This window comes from Ciconia boyciana, chromosome 24, assembly GCF_034638445.1.
Source record: "Ciconia boyciana chromosome 24, ASM3463844v1, whole genome shotgun sequence".
NCBI classification, from domain to species: domain Eukaryota; kingdom Metazoa; phylum Chordata; class Aves; order Ciconiiformes; family Ciconiidae; genus Ciconia; species Ciconia boyciana.
Genome location: NC_132957.1, coordinates 4358315 through 4378067, shown reverse-complemented (window position 1 = coordinate 4378067; position 19753 = coordinate 4358315). Strand labels below are relative to the sequence as shown.

At 67.1% G+C, this 19753-nt stretch overlaps 4 protein-coding genes across 8 annotated transcripts; 2 read left to right on the top strand and 2 right to left on the bottom strand.

The window, feature by feature from the left end:
- Nucleotides 1–881: 881 nt before the first annotated feature.
- PDE4C (phosphodiesterase 4C) lies at nucleotides 882–8231 on the top strand. 2 transcript variants are annotated; one of them, XM_072845170.1, is made up of 15 exons: nucleotides 882–1156; nucleotides 3058–3246; nucleotides 3325–3361; nucleotides 3481–3545; nucleotides 3668–3717; nucleotides 4367–4479; nucleotides 4588–4681; nucleotides 5222–5400; nucleotides 5484–5582; nucleotides 5654–5818; nucleotides 5910–6009; nucleotides 6087–6241; nucleotides 6340–6462; nucleotides 6668–6850; nucleotides 6923–8231. In XM_072845170.1, the coding sequence occupies exons 1-15, from the start codon at nucleotides 882–884 to the stop codon at nucleotides 7439–7441; spliced, it is 2346 nt and encodes a 781-aa protein (XP_072701271.1). In that variant the 3' UTR covers nucleotides 7442–8231. The 2 variants fall into 2 exon arrangements, with proteins under 2 accessions (XP_072701271.1, XP_072701270.1); XM_072845169.1 differs by having other exon boundaries at nucleotides 4364–4479.
- Nucleotides 8232–10044: 1813 nt separating this feature from the next.
- On the top strand, nucleotides 10045–13786 carry RAB3A (RAB3A, member RAS oncogene family). The gene is made up of 5 exons (XM_072845176.1): nucleotides 10045–10123; nucleotides 11114–11341; nucleotides 11642–11760; nucleotides 11885–12009; nucleotides 12466–13786. Exons 2-5 carry the CDS (start codon nucleotides 11114–11116, stop codon nucleotides 12654–12656), a joined length of 663 nt encoding a protein of 220 aa, XP_072701277.1. The 5' UTR covers nucleotides 10045–10123; the 3' UTR covers nucleotides 12657–13786.
- A 24-nt stretch (nucleotides 13787–13810) lies between these two features.
- On the bottom strand, nucleotides 13811–17274 carry MPV17L2 (MPV17 mitochondrial inner membrane protein like 2). 4 transcript variants are annotated; one of them, XM_072845173.1, is made up of 6 exons: nucleotides 17241–17274; nucleotides 16232–16429; nucleotides 15815–15985; nucleotides 15430–15506; nucleotides 15213–15341; nucleotides 13811–15132 (listed from the first exon to the last, which is right to left on the bottom strand). In XM_072845173.1, exons 2-6 carry the CDS (start codon nucleotides 16404–16406, stop codon nucleotides 15067–15069), a joined length of 618 nt encoding a protein of 205 aa, XP_072701274.1. In that variant the 5' UTR covers nucleotides 16407–16429; nucleotides 17241–17274; the 3' UTR covers nucleotides 13811–15066. The 4 variants fall into 4 exon arrangements, with proteins under 4 accessions (XP_072701274.1, XP_072701273.1, XP_072701272.1 ...); XM_072845172.1 differs by lacking the exon at nucleotides 17241–17274 and having other exon boundaries at nucleotides 13811–14143; nucleotides 16232–16887; XM_072845171.1 differs by lacking the exon at nucleotides 17241–17274 and having other exon boundaries at nucleotides 16232–16884.
- A 302-nt stretch (nucleotides 17275–17576) lies between these two features.
- On the bottom strand, nucleotides 17577–19753 carry IFI30 (IFI30 lysosomal thiol reductase). The gene is made up of 7 exons (XM_072845092.1): nucleotides 19492–19753; nucleotides 18526–18705; nucleotides 18373–18447; nucleotides 18197–18292; nucleotides 17948–18100; nucleotides 17800–17868; nucleotides 17577–17714 (listed from the first exon to the last, which is right to left on the bottom strand). The coding sequence occupies exons 1-7, from the start codon at nucleotides 19624–19626 to the stop codon at nucleotides 17649–17651; spliced, it is 774 nt and encodes a 257-aa protein (XP_072701193.1). The 5' UTR covers nucleotides 19627–19753; the 3' UTR covers nucleotides 17577–17648.

Here is a 19753-nt window from a genome sequence, read left to right as displayed (position 1 = left end):
GGGGACCCCTCCACCAGGACCCCCCTCCGCTGGGTTTCGGGGTCCCCGCAGGTGCTGCTGGGCGGGCGCCATCTCCCACAGCCACCGGCCCCCACGGGTGCCACTGCCACCGGCTGGGCCTCATCCTGCTCCTCCCTGTCCCCACTGGGCACGGCCCCACGCTGGGCAGTGAGGAGGGGCTGGGGGCATGATGTGAGCCCCGGGGCGCGTTTGGCTTTCACAGGTCCCTTGGTGGCACCGTGGCACGGCCACACCGTGTGTCCAGGATGCTCCAGGCTCAGACATGTCACTTGGTGGCACCGTGGAGTGTCCACACCGCATGTCCAGGATCCGCATGCTCCAGGCTTGGCCGTGTCCCTTGGTGGCACCATGGCACGGCCACACCATGTGCCCAGGATGCTCCAGGCTTGGCCGTGTCCCTTGGTGGCACCGTGGCACGGCCACACCATGTGCCCAGGATGCTCCAGGCTCGGCTGTGTCCCTTGGTGGCACCATGGCACATCTGTGCTGTGTGTCCAGGATGCTCCAGGTTTGGCTGTGTCCCTTGGTGGCACCATGGCGTGTCCACACCGAGTCTCCAGGATGCTCCAGGCTCAGCCATGTCCCTTGGTGGCACCGTGGCACGGCCGCTCCATATGTCATGGCTGCTCAGGGCCCAGCGTGGCATTTTGCCGTGCGTCCTGGCAGAGCACCCCTGCCTTTGCGGGAGCAGCTGCTGCCTCGGGGACAGCAGTGTGGCCGGTGGCACGGGGCCAGCGAGGGGCCACATGCCCAGGCAGCCGGGCGCACGTTGGGCCAGCGCAGCCAGGGGGGACCCGCTCCATGTGCCGGCTGCTGGAGCCAGACAGTTGTTTAATTTCCCAGGCGCGGGCGGGAGGGGGATGGAAAGTTTCCCGGGGCCGCCGGGGCCAGGGCTGGGACAGCCGCGCGCTTCCTGCTCCGCACTGGCGGGCAGCGTGGCCTCGCCGTCACCGCCGCCGTCGCGCCGGGGGTCCCTGAGCTGTGCCATGCTGCCCACCGCGTGCTGCTCGCCAGGGGCTTCGCCGGCAGCGTCCCCCCGCAATTCCCCCCGCAATTCCCCCATCCTCTTCAGGAAGCTCCTGATGAACCAGAGCATCCGCCTGCAGCGGCGCTTCACCGTGGCGCATCCCCTCTGGTAAGGGGGGGACGCTGGTGGGTCCCCGGTGAGGGGCCACGCTTGGCCCCGGGTGGGCAGGAGGAGGCTGCGCCGGCGGGACGGGGTCAGTGTGGACCCCCCCAATGCTGTGGCACGTCCCCAGGGCTGTGGGCCCACAGGGACATGGGGGACGAGGAGGGCACGGCGGGGGTCACCACGCAGCCGGGGGCTGAGCCGGGCACGGGGCGGGGGGGAGCCGCTGGCTGAGCATGGCTGAGCACAGGCGCACTCATTGCAGCGATGGCCAGGCAGGACCCGGGCGTCTGCCCCGTGGCGGGGGGGGCCGTGGCAGGGACGGGAGAGAGGCTTTTCCCGGCATGGCAAGGCACCAAACCAACCCACCGTGGCACAGCCGGGCACCTCAGTGCCCCCCCCCCCCCACTGGAGCTGTATAGGGTTTGTTTTGGGGTGCCCCCCTGCCCGTGCCCCGGGGTGCCAGTGGGTGCCAGCCCCACCTGCGTGGGCGCCGTGGGGATCAGCAGATCCCTCCTCAAGCAGCAACAGCATCTATTTATAGCGGCCCCCGGCCCCCCCGCCATCCGGCACCGCTCGGCGGTTATTAATGCCGACAGCCCGTCACCGAAACGAGGGGGTTTAATTCGGCACACCAGCCCCACGGCGGGGGCTTGTGTGTGTGTGTGTGTCCCCCGCCCCTCGGGGCTGTCCCCTAGGGTGGCAGCAGGGTCAGAGGTGGTGGCACAGGGCCAGGAACAGACGCGGGCATCACCCGCGGGGCTGGCGGAGCCACAATGCGGCTTTGTGTCCCCGGTACCATTGGGGACGCGAAGCAGAGGCAGGAAAACAAGGGGCTGCGGGACGGCATGACGCGGTGCCTGGCCAGCGCTGCCACTGCTGGGGACAGCCACACCGCAGGGACCGGGGCTGCCGGCGGTGCTGCCGGAGCGGGGAGATGCTGCCGGGCAGCCGGTGCCCATCCCGGAGGCACTCCTGCATCGGGTAGGTGCTGGGCTACCAGTGGCGCGATGGGGACGGGGTGGCCCCAGTGGCCCTCACACTTTCCCAGTTTGCCCAGTGCTCTGGGGTGGCTCGTCCCCGTCCCCGCGGTGGTGGCGGCTGCGGGAGGGGACAGGCGCCGGGTGGCCCTCACCGCGTCCCCGCGCACAGCCTTTCCCATGACCCCGGGGCCAGCGGAGCAGGAGGGGGGGTGAGGCGGCCGCGGCCACCACAGGGAGACCGCAGGGTCACCGTCCCTGTGTCCCTGTCCCCTGTCCCCCCATGGATCCACACGGCTGCCAGGTGACTCTGATTGGGGCGTCCCCAGGCCACCACCAGTGTGTCCCTGAGGGCCAGGGCTTGGCTTCCCCGGCGGTTTCTGTCCTTCGGCGTCCCCTGGCTCCGTGCCGTGGCCGGGACACTATCCCCCCCGTGGGACGTGGCGCCCCGAGCCGGGGCTGATGGAGTCTTTGGGGCTTTCGAGGACTTGGGACGATCGGGGACCGTGGTGCTGGAGACAGGGAGGGGACGGGACAGGCAGGAGCTGGCCCTTCCCAGGGTCTCTGGAGACGGGGGCTTCAGGGCAGGGGGTCCCGTCCCACCTGGGTGACATGGGACAGCCTGCCTTCGCTAGCCGGTGTCCCCAGTCCCAGACCCCGCTGTGCTGGCAGGGTGCTGAGGAGTTCCACGTGCACTGAGTTGTGCCTGTTCTCAGCACAGGGGTGAAGGAGCCGGCAGGGCCAGGCTGCGCGGTGGCTGGTGTCACCGCAGAGACCACCGAGCCGGGGCGTGCTGGGCTGAGTGGGACGACGGCAGAGAGAGCCCAGCAAACCTGACGGCATCCCCTGGGCTATGCCCCCGCACCCGAGGGCTGAGGTTCCCAGGCCACCCGCCCCGTGCCAGCCTTGTCCCCTCTCCCCTCGCAGCTTCGACCTGGAGAATGGCCCCCCAGGCAGGGGGACCCTGGACCCCCAGGCCAGCCCGGGCGCGGGGCTGGTCCTGCAAGGCACCTTTCCCCACGGCCAGCGCCGCGAGTCCTTCCTCTACCGCTCCGACAGTGACTACGACCTGTCCCCGAAAGCCATGTCCCGCAACTCCTCCATCGCCAGCGACCTGTGAGTGTCCCCCCCCTTCCGAGCCCGCTGGGACCCCTGGTCCCCTCCCTGAGGCTCACGCTCCCTTTGCTCCCTCAGGCATGGAGAAGACATGATCGTCACGCCCTTCGCCCAGGTAGGTGCCGTCCCCATGCCCCGGCGAGGAGGGGACATGGCCCTGCACCCCCAGCACCGGGGTGGGTGTCCCGGGGGGATCCCTCGCCCCCCAGGTGAGGTGTCCCTCTCGCCCCCCAGGTCCTGGCCAGCCTCCGCACCGTCCGGAGCAACCTGACCCACCTCCAGGACCGCGCCGGAATCAAGTGAGTCGGCCGTGGGCCAGGGAGCGAGAGGATCTCGCCCGGGTAGGGGGCTCCGACCCATGGCAAGGTCGGGGGGACACCACCCTGGGGGTCCTGGCCGCTCAGCCCCCCATGTTTCGCAGGCGAGCGTCGAGCAGCAGCCTGCCCTCCGGGAGCAAGGCCAGCCTCGCCGGTGAGTGCCGGGGGATAAATGGGGGGGATGCTTTTGGGGCGAGCTGGCTGTCCCTATATCCCTGGGGAAGGGTCCCGCTGGGCTCTGGGGGGTGCAGCAAGGCCCCCCCGGCCGGGGCAGAGCGGCAGCTTTGCCCTTTGGGATCCATGTCTGGTTTTCGGCAGCTCCTCCCGCCTGGCCACCCTTCGTGCCGCTGCGGCGGCGGTGGAAAGGCTCCCGTTGACGTCAAACCTTCCATTAATAAAACCCCGGCGGCGAGCAGGGCCCCGCGGGAGTCCGGCTGCCCCGGGGCTGGCTGTCACCCTGTGGGGACAGCGTGGCAACGCTGCGTGCCGGGGCTGCCGTGCGATGGGGACGGTGTGACGGGGCTGAGCCCCGCTGCCCGGGGATGCTTGACCCTGGACCCCGGCTCTGGCCAGTCCCCCACATCCCCCCATGCCCCTGGCCGCCCCGCTCGGGGGGTGACGGTCACCCCGTGCTCACCGCCGGGGTGAATCTGAGCGGCCGAGCCGGTGAGCCCCCGGGCTCGGTGCGGCACAGCCACCCGCCGGGGCTCGGGGCACCGCAGCCAGGACCCCGCACGTGCCCCCGTGCCGGGTGGCCGTGCTGCCGGCAGGTCCCTTGCCAAGCCGGCGGGTGCCCCCAGCAGAGGATGCCCACCAGAAGCTCTCGCGGGAGACCCTGGAGGAGCTGGACTGGTGCCTGGACCAGCTGGAGACGCTGCAGACCAGGCACTCGGTCAGCGAGATGGCCTCCAACAAGGTAAGGAGTCCCCCCATCACCCCGGGGGGGCACAGAGACCCCTGCACCGCAGAGCCGGGGGGGTCCTGCCTGCCCCCCGCACCGCTGAGCCCTGCCCGCTGCCCGCAGTTCAAAAGGATGCTGAACCGGGAGCTGACGCACCTCTCGGAGACCAGCCGCTCGGGGAACCAGGTCTCCGAGTACATCTCCAGCACCTTCCTGGGTGAGGACCCCCCCCGGGGACACGGCCCGGTGTCACCTCTCTGCCGGCAGCAGGGCGGGCTTTGCACCCGCAGGGACCCGGGCACGAATCCTGTGGCACCTCGTGGCACCGGCCGCCCGTGGGGACGGTGCCAGTGGCTGGTCCCCGCTTGCTTCTTGCAAAGAAATTAAATGGGGGGGAGCGGGGAGGGGGGGGGGGCTCTCCCAGGTGTCCCCGTGGGATTTGCTGCCTTGGGGGTGTCGCAGTCTTTGTCCTGGCTGGGAGCGCTGGTGTATACTGGTGCATACTGGTGTATGCTGGTGCATACTGGTGCACACGGGTGCGCTGGGGCTGTCGGGACCGTCCCTGTGGCCCACGACAGGCGGGTGGCCCCATGCAGGGGGGGGTGAGGGAACTTGCTGGGCATCCCCTATGCAGCCCCCCCCGTCGCCGTGGCGTTGCGGTGTTATCCACGCCAGCTGACGTCATCGCATGACCGGGGAGATGCCGCAGGGGGGGACTGGGCTCCCGCCCTGCTGACGGCCCCCCGTGCCGGCCCAGACAAGCAGCATGAGGTGGAGATCCCCTCGGCGCTGGCCAAGGACAAGGAGAAGGAGCGGAGGAAGCGTCCCATGTCCCAGATCAGCGGCGTCAGGAAGCTCACGCACGGTTCCAGCCTTGCCGCCGCCGGCATCCCCCGCTTCGGGGTGCAGACGGACCAGGAGGAGTTGCTAGCCAAGGTGGGCCCCAGCGTGGGTGACCCCGATGGCCGTGGGGTCCCCGGCGCTGGCCCCGCATGGACTTCTGTCCCTCTGGTCCCCAGGAGCTGGAGGACACCAACAAGTGGGGGCTGAACGTGTTTAAAGTCACCGAGTACTCGGGCAACCGCCCGCTAACGGTCATCATGTACAGCATCTTCCAGGTGAGCATCCCAACGGGATGTCCCCGTCCCCATGCCCGGATGGGGACAAGCCACCTCCCGCCTCCCTGCAGGAGCGTGACCTGATGAAGACCTTCCGCATCCCTGTCAACACCTTCATCACCTACATGCTGACGCTGGAGGACCACTACCACGCCGACGTGGCCTACCACAACAACATCCATGCCGCTGACGTGGCTCAGTCCACCCATGTCCTCCTCTCCACGCCTGCGCTGGAGGTGAGCCCTGGTCACCCAAGGCCACTGAGGCCACCAAGCGTGTCTGATGGGGCCATAACACATCTGCAATGCCTTTTTCCATCATTCCTAGGCTGTCTTCACGGACCTGGAGATCATGGCTGCCATCTTCGCCAGCGCCATCCATGATGTTGACCATCCTGGGGTCTCCAACCAGTTCCTCATCAACACCAGTGAGCCGGGGTGCAGGGATGGAGCTGGGGGGGCATGGGGGACCACCGGCCCTGAGATGACCGGTGCCGTCTTGCAGACTCGGAGCTGGCGCTGATGTACAATGACGCCTCGGTGCTGGAGAACCACCACCTGGCCGTGGGCTTCAAGCTTCTCCAGGAGGAGAACTGCGACATCTTCCAAAACCTGAGCAAGAAGCAGAGGCAGTCACTCCGCAAAATGGTCATCGACATGGTACGGGGGGACCTGGACCACCCCAGGGTGGGGGGTCTGGGCTGGGGGGCTTTGTGGTGGGGTCAAGCTGAGCCCCGTTCCCGGCTTGTCCTGCCCAGGTGCTGGCCACGGACATGTCCAAGCACATGAATCTGCTGGCGGATTTGAAAACCATGGTGGAGACCAAGAAGGTGACCAGCCTGGGAGTGCTGCTGCTGGACAACTACTCCGACCGGATCCAGGTGGGCGCGGCGATGCGGGTGGGGAAACCTTCCTGGCGTCGCAGGCGTTGGTCCTGACTCCGGTCAGGGCTGCCGAGATGTCCTGTTTGGTGCCACCACCCCTCCCAACCCCGGTTGGCCATGGCCAAGGGGCTTCCTAGCACAGGGGTGGTGGCCCTGGGGGACAAAGGACTTTAGGTAAGCGATGTCGTGGCTGTGTCCGCAGGTCCTGCAGAACATGGTGCACTGCGCCGACCTCAGCAACCCCACGAAACCGCTGGAGCTGTACCGGCAATGGACCGACCGCATCATGGTGGAGTTCTTCCGCCAAGGCGACCGGGAGCGGGAGAAGGGGATGGAGATCAGCCCCATGTGCGACAAGCACACCGCCTCCGTGGAGAAGTCCCAGGTGGGGCAGCGGCGTGGGGCCGGGGTGGGGGCCACAGGGTCGGGCTGGGGGCTCAACTCTGCCTTCCCCCAGGTGGGCTTCATCGACTTCATCGCCCACCCGCTGTGGGAGACGTGGGCCGACCTGGTGCATCCCGATGCCCAGGAGATCCTGGACACGCTGGAGGACAACCGGGAATGGTACCAGAGCATGATCCCACGCAGCCCATCCCCGCCACCCGAGGGACCCGGAGTGTCCCCCGCCACCACCGACAAGTTCCAGTTCGAGCTGATGCTGGAGGAGGAGGAGGAGGGTGAGTTGGACACGGAGCTGGAGGGGGCCGAGAGCCCCTTGGACGAGGACAACAGCGGCTCCAAGACACCAGCCACAGACGACTCGGAGTTGGCTGACACTGAGCACCTGTCACCCGGCCCCAGGGACCAGGACTCGCCTGTCACCCACCCCAGGGACGTGGACAACCGGCGGGCGCTGGAGGGGACGCTGCCGAAGGACGGCGGTGGCAGCGGGCGCTCGGTGCTGGGGCCCGAGGGCAGCCAGGGGCTGTGCCTGGACACGGAGGGCAACGTCACATTCCTGCCCCTGGGCACGTAGGGACACTGGTCCGTGGGTCCCCTCGCTGCCGCGGGGACGTGGGACTGGGTGCTGCCCTGGCAAGTGCTGGGGGCAGCGGAGGGCTGGCAGTGGGCTGGCCGTGGAGAGCACCCCGGTGACCGGGGTGGCCGCTGGGACGTGGAGGGACCCAAAGCGTGTCCCCGTGCGGCAGCCGGGCAGGTCCCGACGGGCACGAGGACGCCGCTCGCCCTCTCCCAGTGACTGTCCCCCTGCTCCCACGTGCACAGCTGCTGGGAAAGGTCCCTGTCCCCTTCAGACAGGGCTTGGGGACACTGTGCTCGTGTCCCAGCCCAGCCCTGGGGACATCGTGCCCCACAGGGCTCCAGGAAGAGGTCCCCCATGGGGCCAGGCACAGCCAAAAGCATTTCGGCGTCTCTCCGCGTGGCCCCTCGCAGAAGAGCGGCCCTGCGGCAGGACAGCGAGGTGGGCGAAGGGGGCTGGTGACAGCCCCCAGCACGAGGGACCTCAGTGCGGCCAGGCACCGGGACACGGCACGGGCACGAGTCAGCGCTTTATTTATTTGGGGACAGGTTCACTTTTTAAAGCCTTTTGTAGCTCACTTTTTAATTCACGCCTCACCTAGGTGCACTCACACGCGTTCCCGTGGCAGAAAGACGCGTTTCCGCTCTGCGATCAGCACTTGAAATGCTGCGGTTGTACTTTGCACTTCGGGCCCCGGTGGGTGCCATCGACCCCCCCCCACGGCTCCGCAGGGGCCAGGGCAGCCCCCGGGGTCCTTCTGGTTTCTTCCTTCACCTTCCAGAGATTAAACCTGGTTTGTTCCCCCCAAAATGTGAGCCTTGTAAGCGCTTCTTTACCGTGCCGCTGCCATGGGAGCCGTGGTCGTGGCGGCCAGGCCAATATCCCCAGGGACTGGCATGGTTGGTGGCCCCATCTCCTGCCGGGCAACCTAGGAGGGCCCTGCTCCATATTTGAACAAAAGCGAGCTCCTCCCTGGAAATGTCGATCCATCACTGGCAAACACAACCGGCTAAGGTAAATATTTAATCGCCGGCTTGGCGCGGCGCAGGGCCCGTTCCTCCACTCTTCCGCATTGCTCCCAGCGGTGATTTATATCTGCAAACACGTCCCCACCCGTGGCACTGCCCTGGCATGCGGGGCCCCGCCAGCTCTCACCCGCTGCCCGTCCCGTGCTCCCTCATCAGCACCGGGGCCACGAGGAGCCGGATGCTCCTTTCCCAGCCCAGCCGGTTTCCAGGGCTTGGCCGGGAGTGCCGGGAGCCGCACCGGCTGGCGGGTGGCTCTGTGCCATCCCCACCTCTCCCAGTGGAAGAGGGGCTGTGTGCCAGCAGGTTGATAGGGACCAGACGAGGCTCCGTGCTCCCAGAGCTCCCTGAATGGCCTCATGCTGCACTCGGAGCTGGCCCCGGGTTCTCCGCCGGGCTGGGAGCAGGGCAGGAGCTGGTTAAAAAAGCTCCTTTTCACCCCTTCGCTTGGCTGAGGGGCTGCAGCATCCATGCACCAAGGAGGGTGGTGGAGCCCATGCCCGGAGGAGGTGAGGGGCAGCACCCACGGCGGCTGGATCCATCCCTGCCTCCCGGTCGTGCCGTGTCGGCCTGCCGGTGCAGTCCTGGGGTGCTCCGGGCCGTGTCCCCGTTGTGGGTGCTGCCGCCGGGCAGCTCCAGTGCCCACCCGGACGGTGTCCACCCGTGGGCAGCAGGCTCCAGGCAGAGCCCCCGAGAGCCAGGGGTGTCCGGCTCCGTCCTCCCACGGGCCGTGGCATCCTCGGTGAGTCCCCGCGGTGGCGAGGAGCTGCACCGGGTCACAGGCCCTGCAGTCCCCAACGTCCAACACGCTGCCACAGGCAGGGCAGGGCAGGGCAGGGCAGGGCCCAGCCTAGGAGGCTCCCGGGGCCTGCCGGCCTTCGGGCAGGGCAGAGGCAGGCCCGGGCGAGGACAAGGCCGGCGGGCAGGGGAGTGCCGCTGCCTCGGGGCCTGTGGAGCTCCCGGCAGGGCCCCCGCTCCCTCCCGCGAGGCCGCCATATGCCGCCTCCCCCTAATCCCCGCCGATCGCCTCAGGGCGAGGGAGGACGCAGGGGCCCGGGCAGGACATGGCCGCCCACCTGCGCCCCCTGCCCCAGCTGGGCCGGGCCCTGGGAGCACCGGGAGCACCGGGCCTCACCTCAGGGCCAGGTGTCCCTGTCTGGGGATGGGGTCAGGCTGCCCGTGGCTGCAGGCCTGAGGGGGACCGCGGGCCGCGCTGGCCGTCGCGATAGGAGGTCATGTCGTGACAGGGGAGGCTGTGAGGGCTCGCCCCCCCCCCGAGCGGAAATGATCCGCCCCGCGCCCCCCGCCCGGGGCGCGGATGGTTCAGCCCCCAGCTCCTGGGGCGCCGCCGGACCGCACCACTGCGCGCTGCGAGGGGGGGGGGGGCGGCGCCCACCACCGCGCCGGGAGGGGGGCTCCTCCCCCTTCCCCGCCCCACCCGGCGTGGCACCCTCCGGCTGCCCATCACAACGCACTGCCGGACCAATCAGCGCTCCCTCCCGGGGCTCGTCTGCTGACGTCGTGCGCTCATTTACATGCCTCGCCCCGCCCTCCTCCCGCGGCGACGTCATCCGGGCTCTGCAACCGCCGGGGCGGCGCGCGCCGCTGCTGCAGTTGCTGCAGGAGGAGGCGGCGGCGCGAGCGCGGGCTGGAGGTGAGCGCGCGCCCCCGCGCCCCCCCCACCCCGCCCCCCCGGTTCCCCCCGGTACCGGCACCGGCGGCTGCACCGCGCCGGGGGCAAGGAGGGGCGGGCGGGCGCTGCTCGGGGAGGGGGTGGTCGCCCGCCGGCGGGATGGCGACTGGGGGGTGGGGGGATGCAGCGGGGGGTCGCGCTCCGCGCTGCAGGAGCGGTGTGGGGGGGCGTCTCTCGGTGCACCGGGGTGAGGCGGGGAGCGGCCGGGTGCACCGGGCTCGGGCCTGTGGGGAGGGGCAGGGGCTGAGCCCCTCCTCCCTCCAGCACCCTGCACTGCCCCCCGCAGCACCCTGCAGCACCCTGCCCCCCCCCCGCAGCACCCCGCTCTCCGCAGCACCCACTGCCCGGCATCCCCGCGCTCCGCCCTGCAGCGCCTTGCACCTGCAGCGTGCTGCACCGCCCTGCAGCCCCGGGCGAGCACCCACCTCTGTGCACCCATCACTCCCCCCCCCGCAGCGCTGAGCACCCTCCCCGCAGCACCCCCCAGCACCGCGCTGTGCTGCTGGAACAGCGGCCGGGCTGGGCACGGCGTGCGGGGGCACCGCTGCAGGTGCCATTTTGCGGGGGAGATGCAGGGGAGGCTGCAGCACCCTGGCTGCCAGCTGCACCCCTGCCAGGGTCCCGGACCCCCCCGTGACACCAAACACCGGGGTCCACGTGCCCCACGTTTGCTGCGGGCACCTTCTCGGGGTGCCTGCGTTGGGGGGTGACGGGAGCCGGCCTGGCAGAGCCCTTCAGGGCCGAGCGACCCCGCTGCTGGCGGCGCACCTCGCCCTCGGTGATGCTTGCCCATCCCGAATCAAAATATGACTTAACCGCGCCTGCACCGGTGGGAAACAGCGCCGGACCGCGGCGCCGATGCCAGCTGGGGCCCGGCATCGCGTGAGTTTGCAACCGCCGCCCCGGCCGTCCCCACGCAGTCCCCGTCACGGCCTCTCCTCCGCCTTGCAGATGGCGTCCGCTACCGACTCCCGCTATGGGCAGAAGGAATCCTCGGACCAGAACTTCGACTACATGTTCAAGATCCTGATCATCGGCAACAGCAGCGTGGGGAAAACCTCCTTCCTCTTCCGGTACGCCGACGACTCCTTCACACCCGCCTTTGTCAGCACCGTCGGCATCGACTTCAAGGTCAAGACCATCTACCGGAACGACAAACGCATCAAGCTGCAGATCTGGGTGAGACCCCCGGGGGTCCCGGCCAGTGCCCACGCTGGCGCGGGGGTGCGTGGCACGGTGGGGGGGTGGTTGGTGTGGGGCTGCTCTGCCGTTCGCCGGGGCTGGAAGCGCCAGGGGTGATGCCGGGGGTGCCGCCAGCCCCGGCTGGGCTGCGCCACTGGTGGGGAGGGACGTGTCCCTGGGGACCCCGCTGTTCCCCGGAGTGCCCCAAGGGGTGGCTGGACCCTGCGAGCCGCCGGTGTCCCCATGTTCCCGGGGGTGACGTGCCGCTCCCCCGCCCCCCCCCCCCCAACCCCGCAGGACACGGCCGGCCAGGAACGGTACCGCACCATCACCACCGCCTACTACCGCGGCGCAATGGGCTTCATCCTGATGTACGACATCACCAACGAGGAGTCCTTCAACGCCGTGCAGGACTGGTGAGCGTCTGGGTGGGCTCCGGGGACCCCCTCCCAACCGTGTGTCATCCCCCCCCTCACGGGCATCCCCCCAGCGCCGTGCTCTGCCCCCACCGTGTGATTTCCCTCTTTGCCTTCCCTGAAGGTCCACCCAGATCAAGACCTACTCCTGGGACAACGCCCAGGTCCTGCTGGTGGGGAACAAGTGTGACATGGAGGACGAGCGCGTCGTCTCCTCGGAGAAGGGCCGCCAGCTCGCCGAGCACCTGGGTGAGCGGGGGGGGGGGAGCCACCCTGGTGCAGCCATCTTCCCACAAATAATTTAATTAGGGGCTTAATTCCCTCGCTGTAATTCTTCAGCTTCAATAGCGGCGGCGGCTTGTCACCTAACGAAAAAAAAAAGGTGTAATTAAGCCGCGAGCTCCAGGGTGCGATGCCGGTTTCTATTACAGCCCCATAAACCCGCTGCCAGCTGCCGAGAGGTGCTGGGGGGGGGGGGAAATTGGGTACCCCTGGGTAGGGGGGGAAAATTGGGGGGTCCCTGGGTGGGTGCAGGTTGCAGCCGGGTGGTCCGGGCGTGCGGCACACGCGGCCTTTCAATATTTAACGAGGGGAGGAAGAGCTGGAAAAAAGGTTTCCGATGTTGGGTGGATGGATGCGGGGCTGCAGCGGGGTGGGGGTTTGCAGCCCTGATGTCGTGTGTCCGTCCGTCCGTCCATCCCCCAGGTTTTGAATTTTTTGAGGCCAGCGCCAAGGACAACATCAACGTCAAGCAGACCTTCGAGCGGCTGGTGGACATCATCTGCGAGAAGATGTCGGAGTCGCTGGACACGGCCGACCCGGCGGTCACCGGCGCCAAGCAGGGTCCCCAGCTCACGGACCAGCAGGCCCCCCCGCACCAGGACTGTGCCTGCTAGGGCCAGCCCCCCCTCCACGCCCCCCCAAATCGGTCAGTGCACCCCCCGTGGCCCCCCGGGGCCCTCTTCTTGGGGGTCCCGAGGGGGCTTTTGCTGCTGATACCTCCGAAAGGGCTGCGGCCCCTCTAGGAGCCTCCCCCCACCCCAAATTCATTTAGGCTGCGCCCCCCCCTTCCCTTAATTTATTTTTAAGCCTGGGCTGGTAGAAAACTCCCCCCGTTCTGCTTTTAATCATTCCACGAGCCCCCACTCTCCGAGAAATATTATTTTCTCTGCTCACCACCACCAGCTCCCGTCACCCCCGGTCCCGTCCCTCCCCGGGGAGCAAGGACGGGCCCCCTGCCCGGGGTGGGGGTGGGGGCCACGATGGGACCCCAAAACCCCACGTCCTGGCTGAGGCTCTCCCTGCGTCCCCCTCCCGAGCCTGGCGGAGGTCCCGCTTGCCCAAAAGAGCTCCTGGGGCTTCTTTGCACCTGGCTCTCCCCCCCCATGGATGGATATTTCCTAACTCTTGTTTATTTGTATAAATAGATGCTAATTTATGCTCCCACCGTCTTCCTCCTTGTACATAAGAAAAACTCCTTGTAAATAGGCGTAGGAAGTGACGCTGTGCGCGTGACCTGCTGTGCTGTGGCCGTGTTGGTGCATTTATTTTTATTTTTTATTTTTTTCTCAGTGTGGTAACCTTGCTTGTGAATATCACTTTTAAAAAAAAAAATAAATCTATTATTTAAAGGTTTAAAAAAAAAAAAAATACATGAGCGAGGCCAGCCAAGCAAGCTGTAGCAAATTAGCCCCGGTTCAGGGACAGGGACCTTTGCAGAGCCCCAGGTTTTGGCTCTTGGGGGGGGGGCAAGCAGGGCTCGGAGGAGCATTGCTAATTTGCTGCAGGGCCTTTGGCTCCTCGTGTGTTCCTGTAGTACTGTGCTTCTGTGGAGACTGTGAATAAGTGGATATTCCTGTAGCGATGACGGACCCGGAGGTCTTGCTGCCCTCTATTTATTTTTCTCGGAGCGCTGTGTCTTTATTTTACAGATTTCCCCCCCCCGACTGTGATACCGTCTTTCCCCCCCCTTCCCCTTTCCTATTTTTTGTGAAGTTTACTTATGGAAGAGTTACACTGTACTGTACAAATGTCAAAAGTGTCAAAAGAGTACAATTTCCTAAAAATCACTGTATTAAAGAAATGTTGAGAAGAAATAAATCAATGCTGATCACCCGTTCCTCGGGGTCATTGCAAGCGGAGAGGGGGCAGCGGGACGGTCCCTCTGCTCGGTGTCGATAACCTCGGCTCTGCTCGGCCCTGCGCTGTCGAGCTCGTTGCCGGAGAGGAGCAGAAATGATCTGGTTTCTTAATTAGCATTCACCAAATGGCTCCCGCTGTGGCTCGGCAGCTTGGCTTGCTGCCGTGGGAGGGCTGCTGGCCCCCCCGGGGGTGTGTGGCAGGAGGGACGAGGACAGAGCCCTTAGTAAGGCACAGCTTTAAGCTTTAGGAAAAAAAAAATAATCACATTTAGGCAATTTTCATCAATGCTGGAAATAAGTAAGTTCCCAGGTTCTGGAGTGAGCGTCCATCTTGCGCAGGGAGCTGCAGGGCTGGGAGGAGAGGGGGAGCTGTGGTCCAAACCCTGCAAAAATTTTTGCCTTAAAAACCCCCAACCGCATCCGTAGCGATTCTGCTGCTGTCAAACCCGGTGGTGAGCAGGCGGCAGTGATCGCACCGCTATTTTTATAAAAACCGGGTGGCTGCAACCCAGCCCAGCAGAGCCCACGCGTGGCACGGGGGAGGTGGGTGCAAGGTGGAGCGAAAGGGAGCCGAGGCAGCGAGCGGTGGGAGCCGAGTGGCTTCTCCCTTCGGCCGCAAGACAAAAAGCAGCAGGGAAAGGGCTAAGGAGCTGCGCTGAGAGCAGCGGGGCGGCATCCCTCTGTCCGGCAGCCGAAGCGGGAGCGAGGTAGGGACCTGAGTTGCTGGCTCTGCAGAAGGGCAGAGGAGGGTGGTGGGGTGTTGGAGGGGAGCAAGGGGCCAGCCTTGCCCTGGAGAAGGGGAAAAAAAGCTGTAGCAACCCGGAGAGCGCTGGGGACCTTCCCCAGGGCGCCGGAGGCAAAGTGTAGCTGCAGCGTCTCCTCCCTGCCCCGGCACCGTGGGCTCTGTGGAAGAATACAAAAAGAAATTGCTTTACATCCTGTGACACGAGATTCGTTAAAAATACCCCAACCCATCATTGCAATGAGTAGCTGAGTTAATCAAGATGGGCACAGGCTGCGGCGAGCTGCGGACGGCGGTTGCAGTGGTCTCCAGCCATCACGTTCGTTGGGTGGATTGAGCCGCGTCCGCCGCAATGCCCAGAAAACCGCTCGCCGTGGGCAGGAACCTCCGAAAACGTCGCAGTCGCTGAGAGCAGCTGGCTCTTTACATCCCACCACCGCGCCGGTTCTTGCATGGCAAGTCGTGCTCGGTGCTCGGGGGGCTGCCAGGCTAGAAAATGGGAGAGATGTGAGCCCGGCTGGCCGCGGCAGCGAGGCACGGCTGCATGGCACCGTGGTGCCGGCGCTCACCCTGTGTTTGAGGTAGGAGAGGTAGGTGTCCCAGCCTAGCGTGATCACATTGATGTAAACCACCCGGTACTTGGGCGGGACGAAGAGGAAATTCATGAGCTGAGCCGCCGGCCAGATGCACCAGTCAGCCTGCCGAGAGGAAAGAGCAGCCAGGCGCTCCCACCGGAGCCCAGTCCGCAGCAGGGGTGGGAGGGAGAGCTCGGGGGGGTGTATTTACCTTGTAAAACTCCCAAAATTTATCCTTCAGCTCCTCCCAGCTCTCCTCCAGAGACTGGCCCTCCAGCGTGCCCATGCCTGCGGGGACAGACGGACGTCAGTGGGGCTGGGAGCGCCCACAAGGCTCCACGCTGGGGAGCGTGGATGGGAATTGCCGTCTCGGCCATGCCGGACATTGAAAAAATACCAAAAAACCCCTCACCGTGGGAGGGAAGGGCAGCGCCGGCACCAGCCGGAGGGAGGGAGCCCCAGGAAACCCACATCCGCCCCACCAAGGGAGGGTGACGGGCGCCACGCCGGCACCCACGCGCCATAACGCGTCACCGGCAGCGTGGGCCACGCTCAATTCTCAGTGACACCGACACGAGGCGGGTGCTGCCGCGTACCGAAGAAATACCAGGCGCCCAGGACGGGCGATGCCACCAGCTGGTCGATGAGGACTTTCTTCAGGACGGTTTTCAGCCCCCGCATGCCCCGCGCCGGGAAGGCAGCGTCCAGCCAGAGGTACCAGTAGTGCATCAGCGGGCCCATGCTGCAGCCGACGACGAACATGCGCCCTGCAACACAACACCGCCCCGGCGACCGGTGAATTATTTATGTGACCCCCCCCCCGCCCCCGAAAGCGGATCCGGCTCTGGGGAAGGCACAAAGGGAGCGGGGCTTTGTGTAGGGCCAGGGAACGCGACCCCGATTCCACCCTCTCCGTGATAACGAGCATGGATTTAACGATGCCGGAGGCTGCCCTGCATCATCACCCCCCCCCCGCCCCGGTTCGTGTGCGTGTGTCCCCCCTGGGTTGTCACCTGTGCGGGCCACCTGGGGTTCGGCATCCGGGTGCCGCCGGCGGTGCCAGGCCTGCTGCAGCACGTCGCCGGTGGCCAGCAGCGCGCCGCAGCTCGCCGTGTTGGTCAGCAGCAGCAGGCGGCCGGCGAAGAGCGGCTTCCAACAGCGCAGGAGCTGCCGGCCCCGCGCCAGCATCCTGCGGGCAGACGGCCCCGGCCCTGCCGTGGGGTCAGGGGGGACGGAGCCCCCACACCCAGTCCCCCCAGTTACCCCTGGTGTAACGCCTCCCGTCACCCCCTGCCTCCCCAGTCGCTCCTGTGTCCCCCAGTTATCCATGCTGTGCTCCCCAGTTCCCCCATTAGCACTGCTGTACCCTCCCAGTTCCCCCAGTTAGCACTGCTGTACCCTCCCAGTTCCCCCCAGTTATCCATGCTGTGCTCCCCAGTTCTCCCATTAGCACTGCTGTACTCTCCCAGTTCCCCCAGTTAGCACTGCTGTACAATCCCAGTTCCCCCCACTAGCACTGCTGTATCCTCCCAGTTCCCCAGTTAGCACTGCTGTACCTTCCCAGTTCCCCCCAGTTATCCCTGCTGTGCTCCCCAGTTCCCCCATTAGCACTGCTGTACTCTCCCAGTTAGCACTGCTGTACAATCCCAGTTCCCTCCAGTTAGCACTGCTGTACCCTCCCAGTCCCCCCCCAGTTATCCATACTGTGCCCCCCAGTTCCCCCAGTTAGCACTGCTGTATCCTCCCAGTTCCCCATGTCCCCCAGTTATCCCTGCTGTGCTCCCCAGTTCCCCCATTAGCACTGCTGTACCCTCCCAGTTCCCCCAGTTCCCCCAGTTAGCACTGCTGTACCCTCCCAGTTCCCTCTCCTGTGTCCCCAGTCCTCCCAGTCCCCCCACTTCTCCCTCCTGGACACCCCCCCCAATTACCCTGTGCTCCCAGTTCCCCCATTGACCCGTCCCGGACCCCCAGTTCCCCAGTCCCCCGCCCCCGTCCCCACACCAACTCCCCCCCCGCGCTCACCGCCGCGCGCTTCCGCCACCGGCACGCGGAAGAAGGGGCGCTTCCCGTGACGGGGCGCCTTCCGCTTCCGGTGTCCGCCATGACACCTACCGAGGCACAGGCGGCCGCCATGACACCTACCGAGGCACAGGCGGCCGCCATGACACCTACCGAGGCGCAGGCGGCCGCCATGACACCTACCGAGGCAGCAGCGTTTCCGCGGGGCCCGGAGGGGCCAGGCCCGGCGCCCCGGGGCCCGGCTCCCGCTCTCCCCCTGCCCCGCGGCAGGGCAAAGCCGCCCCCTCCCCACTCCCCCCCCCCCCCCGACCACCACCACCACTCCGGAGCCTCTTGGTTGTTTTTTTGTTTTTATTTTCCACAAAACCGTCCTTTTTATTCGCCGCTTGCTCGCTGCTCCCACGCCGACCCTCAGCGCCTGCAGCCAGCCGCGGCCTTCGGGGCCCCCGAGCCCCCACAGGCTTGGGGCTTCTCCCCCTGCCAGAGAGCGGCCGGTAGAGCCCCGGCGGGGACGGGGACGCGTCCCCCAGCCCCGCCGGCCCTCCCCGGACCCCCGTCCCACCTGGTAGAGGCGGCAGATCAGCCCCAGCAGCGAGGCCTCGGCCTGCGCCTGCAGCTCGTCCGTGTGCTTCTGTGGGGGGGGAGATGGGGCTGGTCAGGGGGGGTCCCCTCGGTGCCCCGGCACCCCGGTTCCCCCCGCCCTGCCGTACCCCGTTGACGACGATCCAGGGGACGTATTGGTGCGGGGGGTCGAGCGCCTCTGTCAGCTGGGCGTTGCGGTGCATCAGGGCGGCCCCCATGTCCCCCTGCACGCAGGCGACGATGCGGCCCCCGTCCAGCTGCGGGGCGTAGACCTGCAGGCACTGCTGGGGAGAAGGGGGGGACACACGCAGAGAGGGAGGTCAGGGGGATGGCGACGTCCCCGCGGCGGGGCGCAGGGGACGGGGAGGGGGACGTACGGCCGCCAGGTTCTTGGTGACGGAGCCGCCCGACTCCAGGCAGAAGATGACGGGGAAGTAGGTGCTGAAGTTCTTGGCCTCGTGCATCAGGCAGGTCTACAGGGACAGGGCGGGCGGTGAGGGGCCACCGGACCCTCCCATGCCGGCGCCACGGGGACAGGGACCGTCACCATCACCTCGATCATGTTGCCCAAACACTCCTCCGGGCCGTGCTGGCACTGGAAGTGCCACTTCCCACTGACGTTCTTCTCCTGCAGGACCAACCGGTCTGAGCGGGGCTGGCAGCACTGGGCCGAGCGCCCGCGGCACCGGCTCCGGCCAGCTCCTACCTCGGCGTTGCCGTAGGGCACCAGGGTGATGCTCAGGGCCTGGGCAGGCAGCAGCAGCCAGGTGGTGAAGAGCTCCTTGACCAGGAACTCGCGGCACGCCGGGCACAGGCTCTCGTAGTACAGGCTCAGCTCCACGGGTGCGGCCGCCGGGCGCGAGAGGTTGGCGCAGCGGCTCTCCGCCTGTGTGCGGGAAGGTTTCGGGGTGCGTGGGTGGGGTACGGCTGCACCCCCCCCCCTCCCGCCCCTGATGTTTGCAGGGGATGGGGCAAAGCTCCTGGGATGTGGGGCAGGAGGAGGATGAGGGTGTGCAGGGCTGTGAGGGAAGTGAGAGCGGCCAGGGGCCTCCTGTGGCCTCAGGATCCTGTGTGCTGCCGGCACGCAGCGCTGGGGCTTTCCACGGGAACTTCCCCAAAATATTTTTGGGGAAACCATATCCGGTGGGGCTGGCACATGCCTGGGTGGGGGTATAGCCCAGCACCCACTGCCGGGTGGTGGCTGCAGCCCCACGGGGCTTGCAGGGCGCTGCCGGAGCCGCCGTCGCAGCGGTGTCACCGTCCGGGGATGTTCAGGGTGAATTAAGCTGAAAAGCTGTTTTATGCTGAAAAAGCAGAAATGCCAGCAGCGCCTGGGGAAGGGCTGGGGTTGGGGTCTGGCTGTAGCATGGCGCTTCCCCGGGGATGCCGGGCAGTGCCGTGGTGCCAGCGCGGCACGGGGGCTCCGAGCATCCCTGCGGCGTGCCAGCCTGTGCTGCGGGGATGCTCAGAGCTGGCACTTGCACCAGGTACCGCAGCCGGGCGATGCCCGGACGCCGTCCCCGCACACCCCAGCCCCGCTCGCCAGGCGGGCACCCCGCCCCGCGCGTGCCGTTTCGGTGGGACATATCCCCGCGTGCCGGGTGGCCCTGCCCTGCGTGGGCTGCCAGCACGGGCGGGTGGCCAGGGCAGCCCTGGCACCGGCGGCTCTGACCTGACAGGCGACGGCGATCTCCCACGAGCTGCACCAGAGGTGGGCCGGGTAGTCACAGCCGGGAAAGGCCACCCCAAGCCCCGGGGCCAGCAGAGTCACCAGCGCCAGGAGAGCCAGCGGCACCGCAGGGGCCATGGGGACGGTGGGGTGGCATGGAGGCGAACCCGTCCCCGCGAGGACTTTTAAAGCCCAGCTGCGCCCGCCTCCGCACACCCTTCCTGCCCGGCTCAACCGGCCTCCCCATGTGACGCCGACGCTGCTG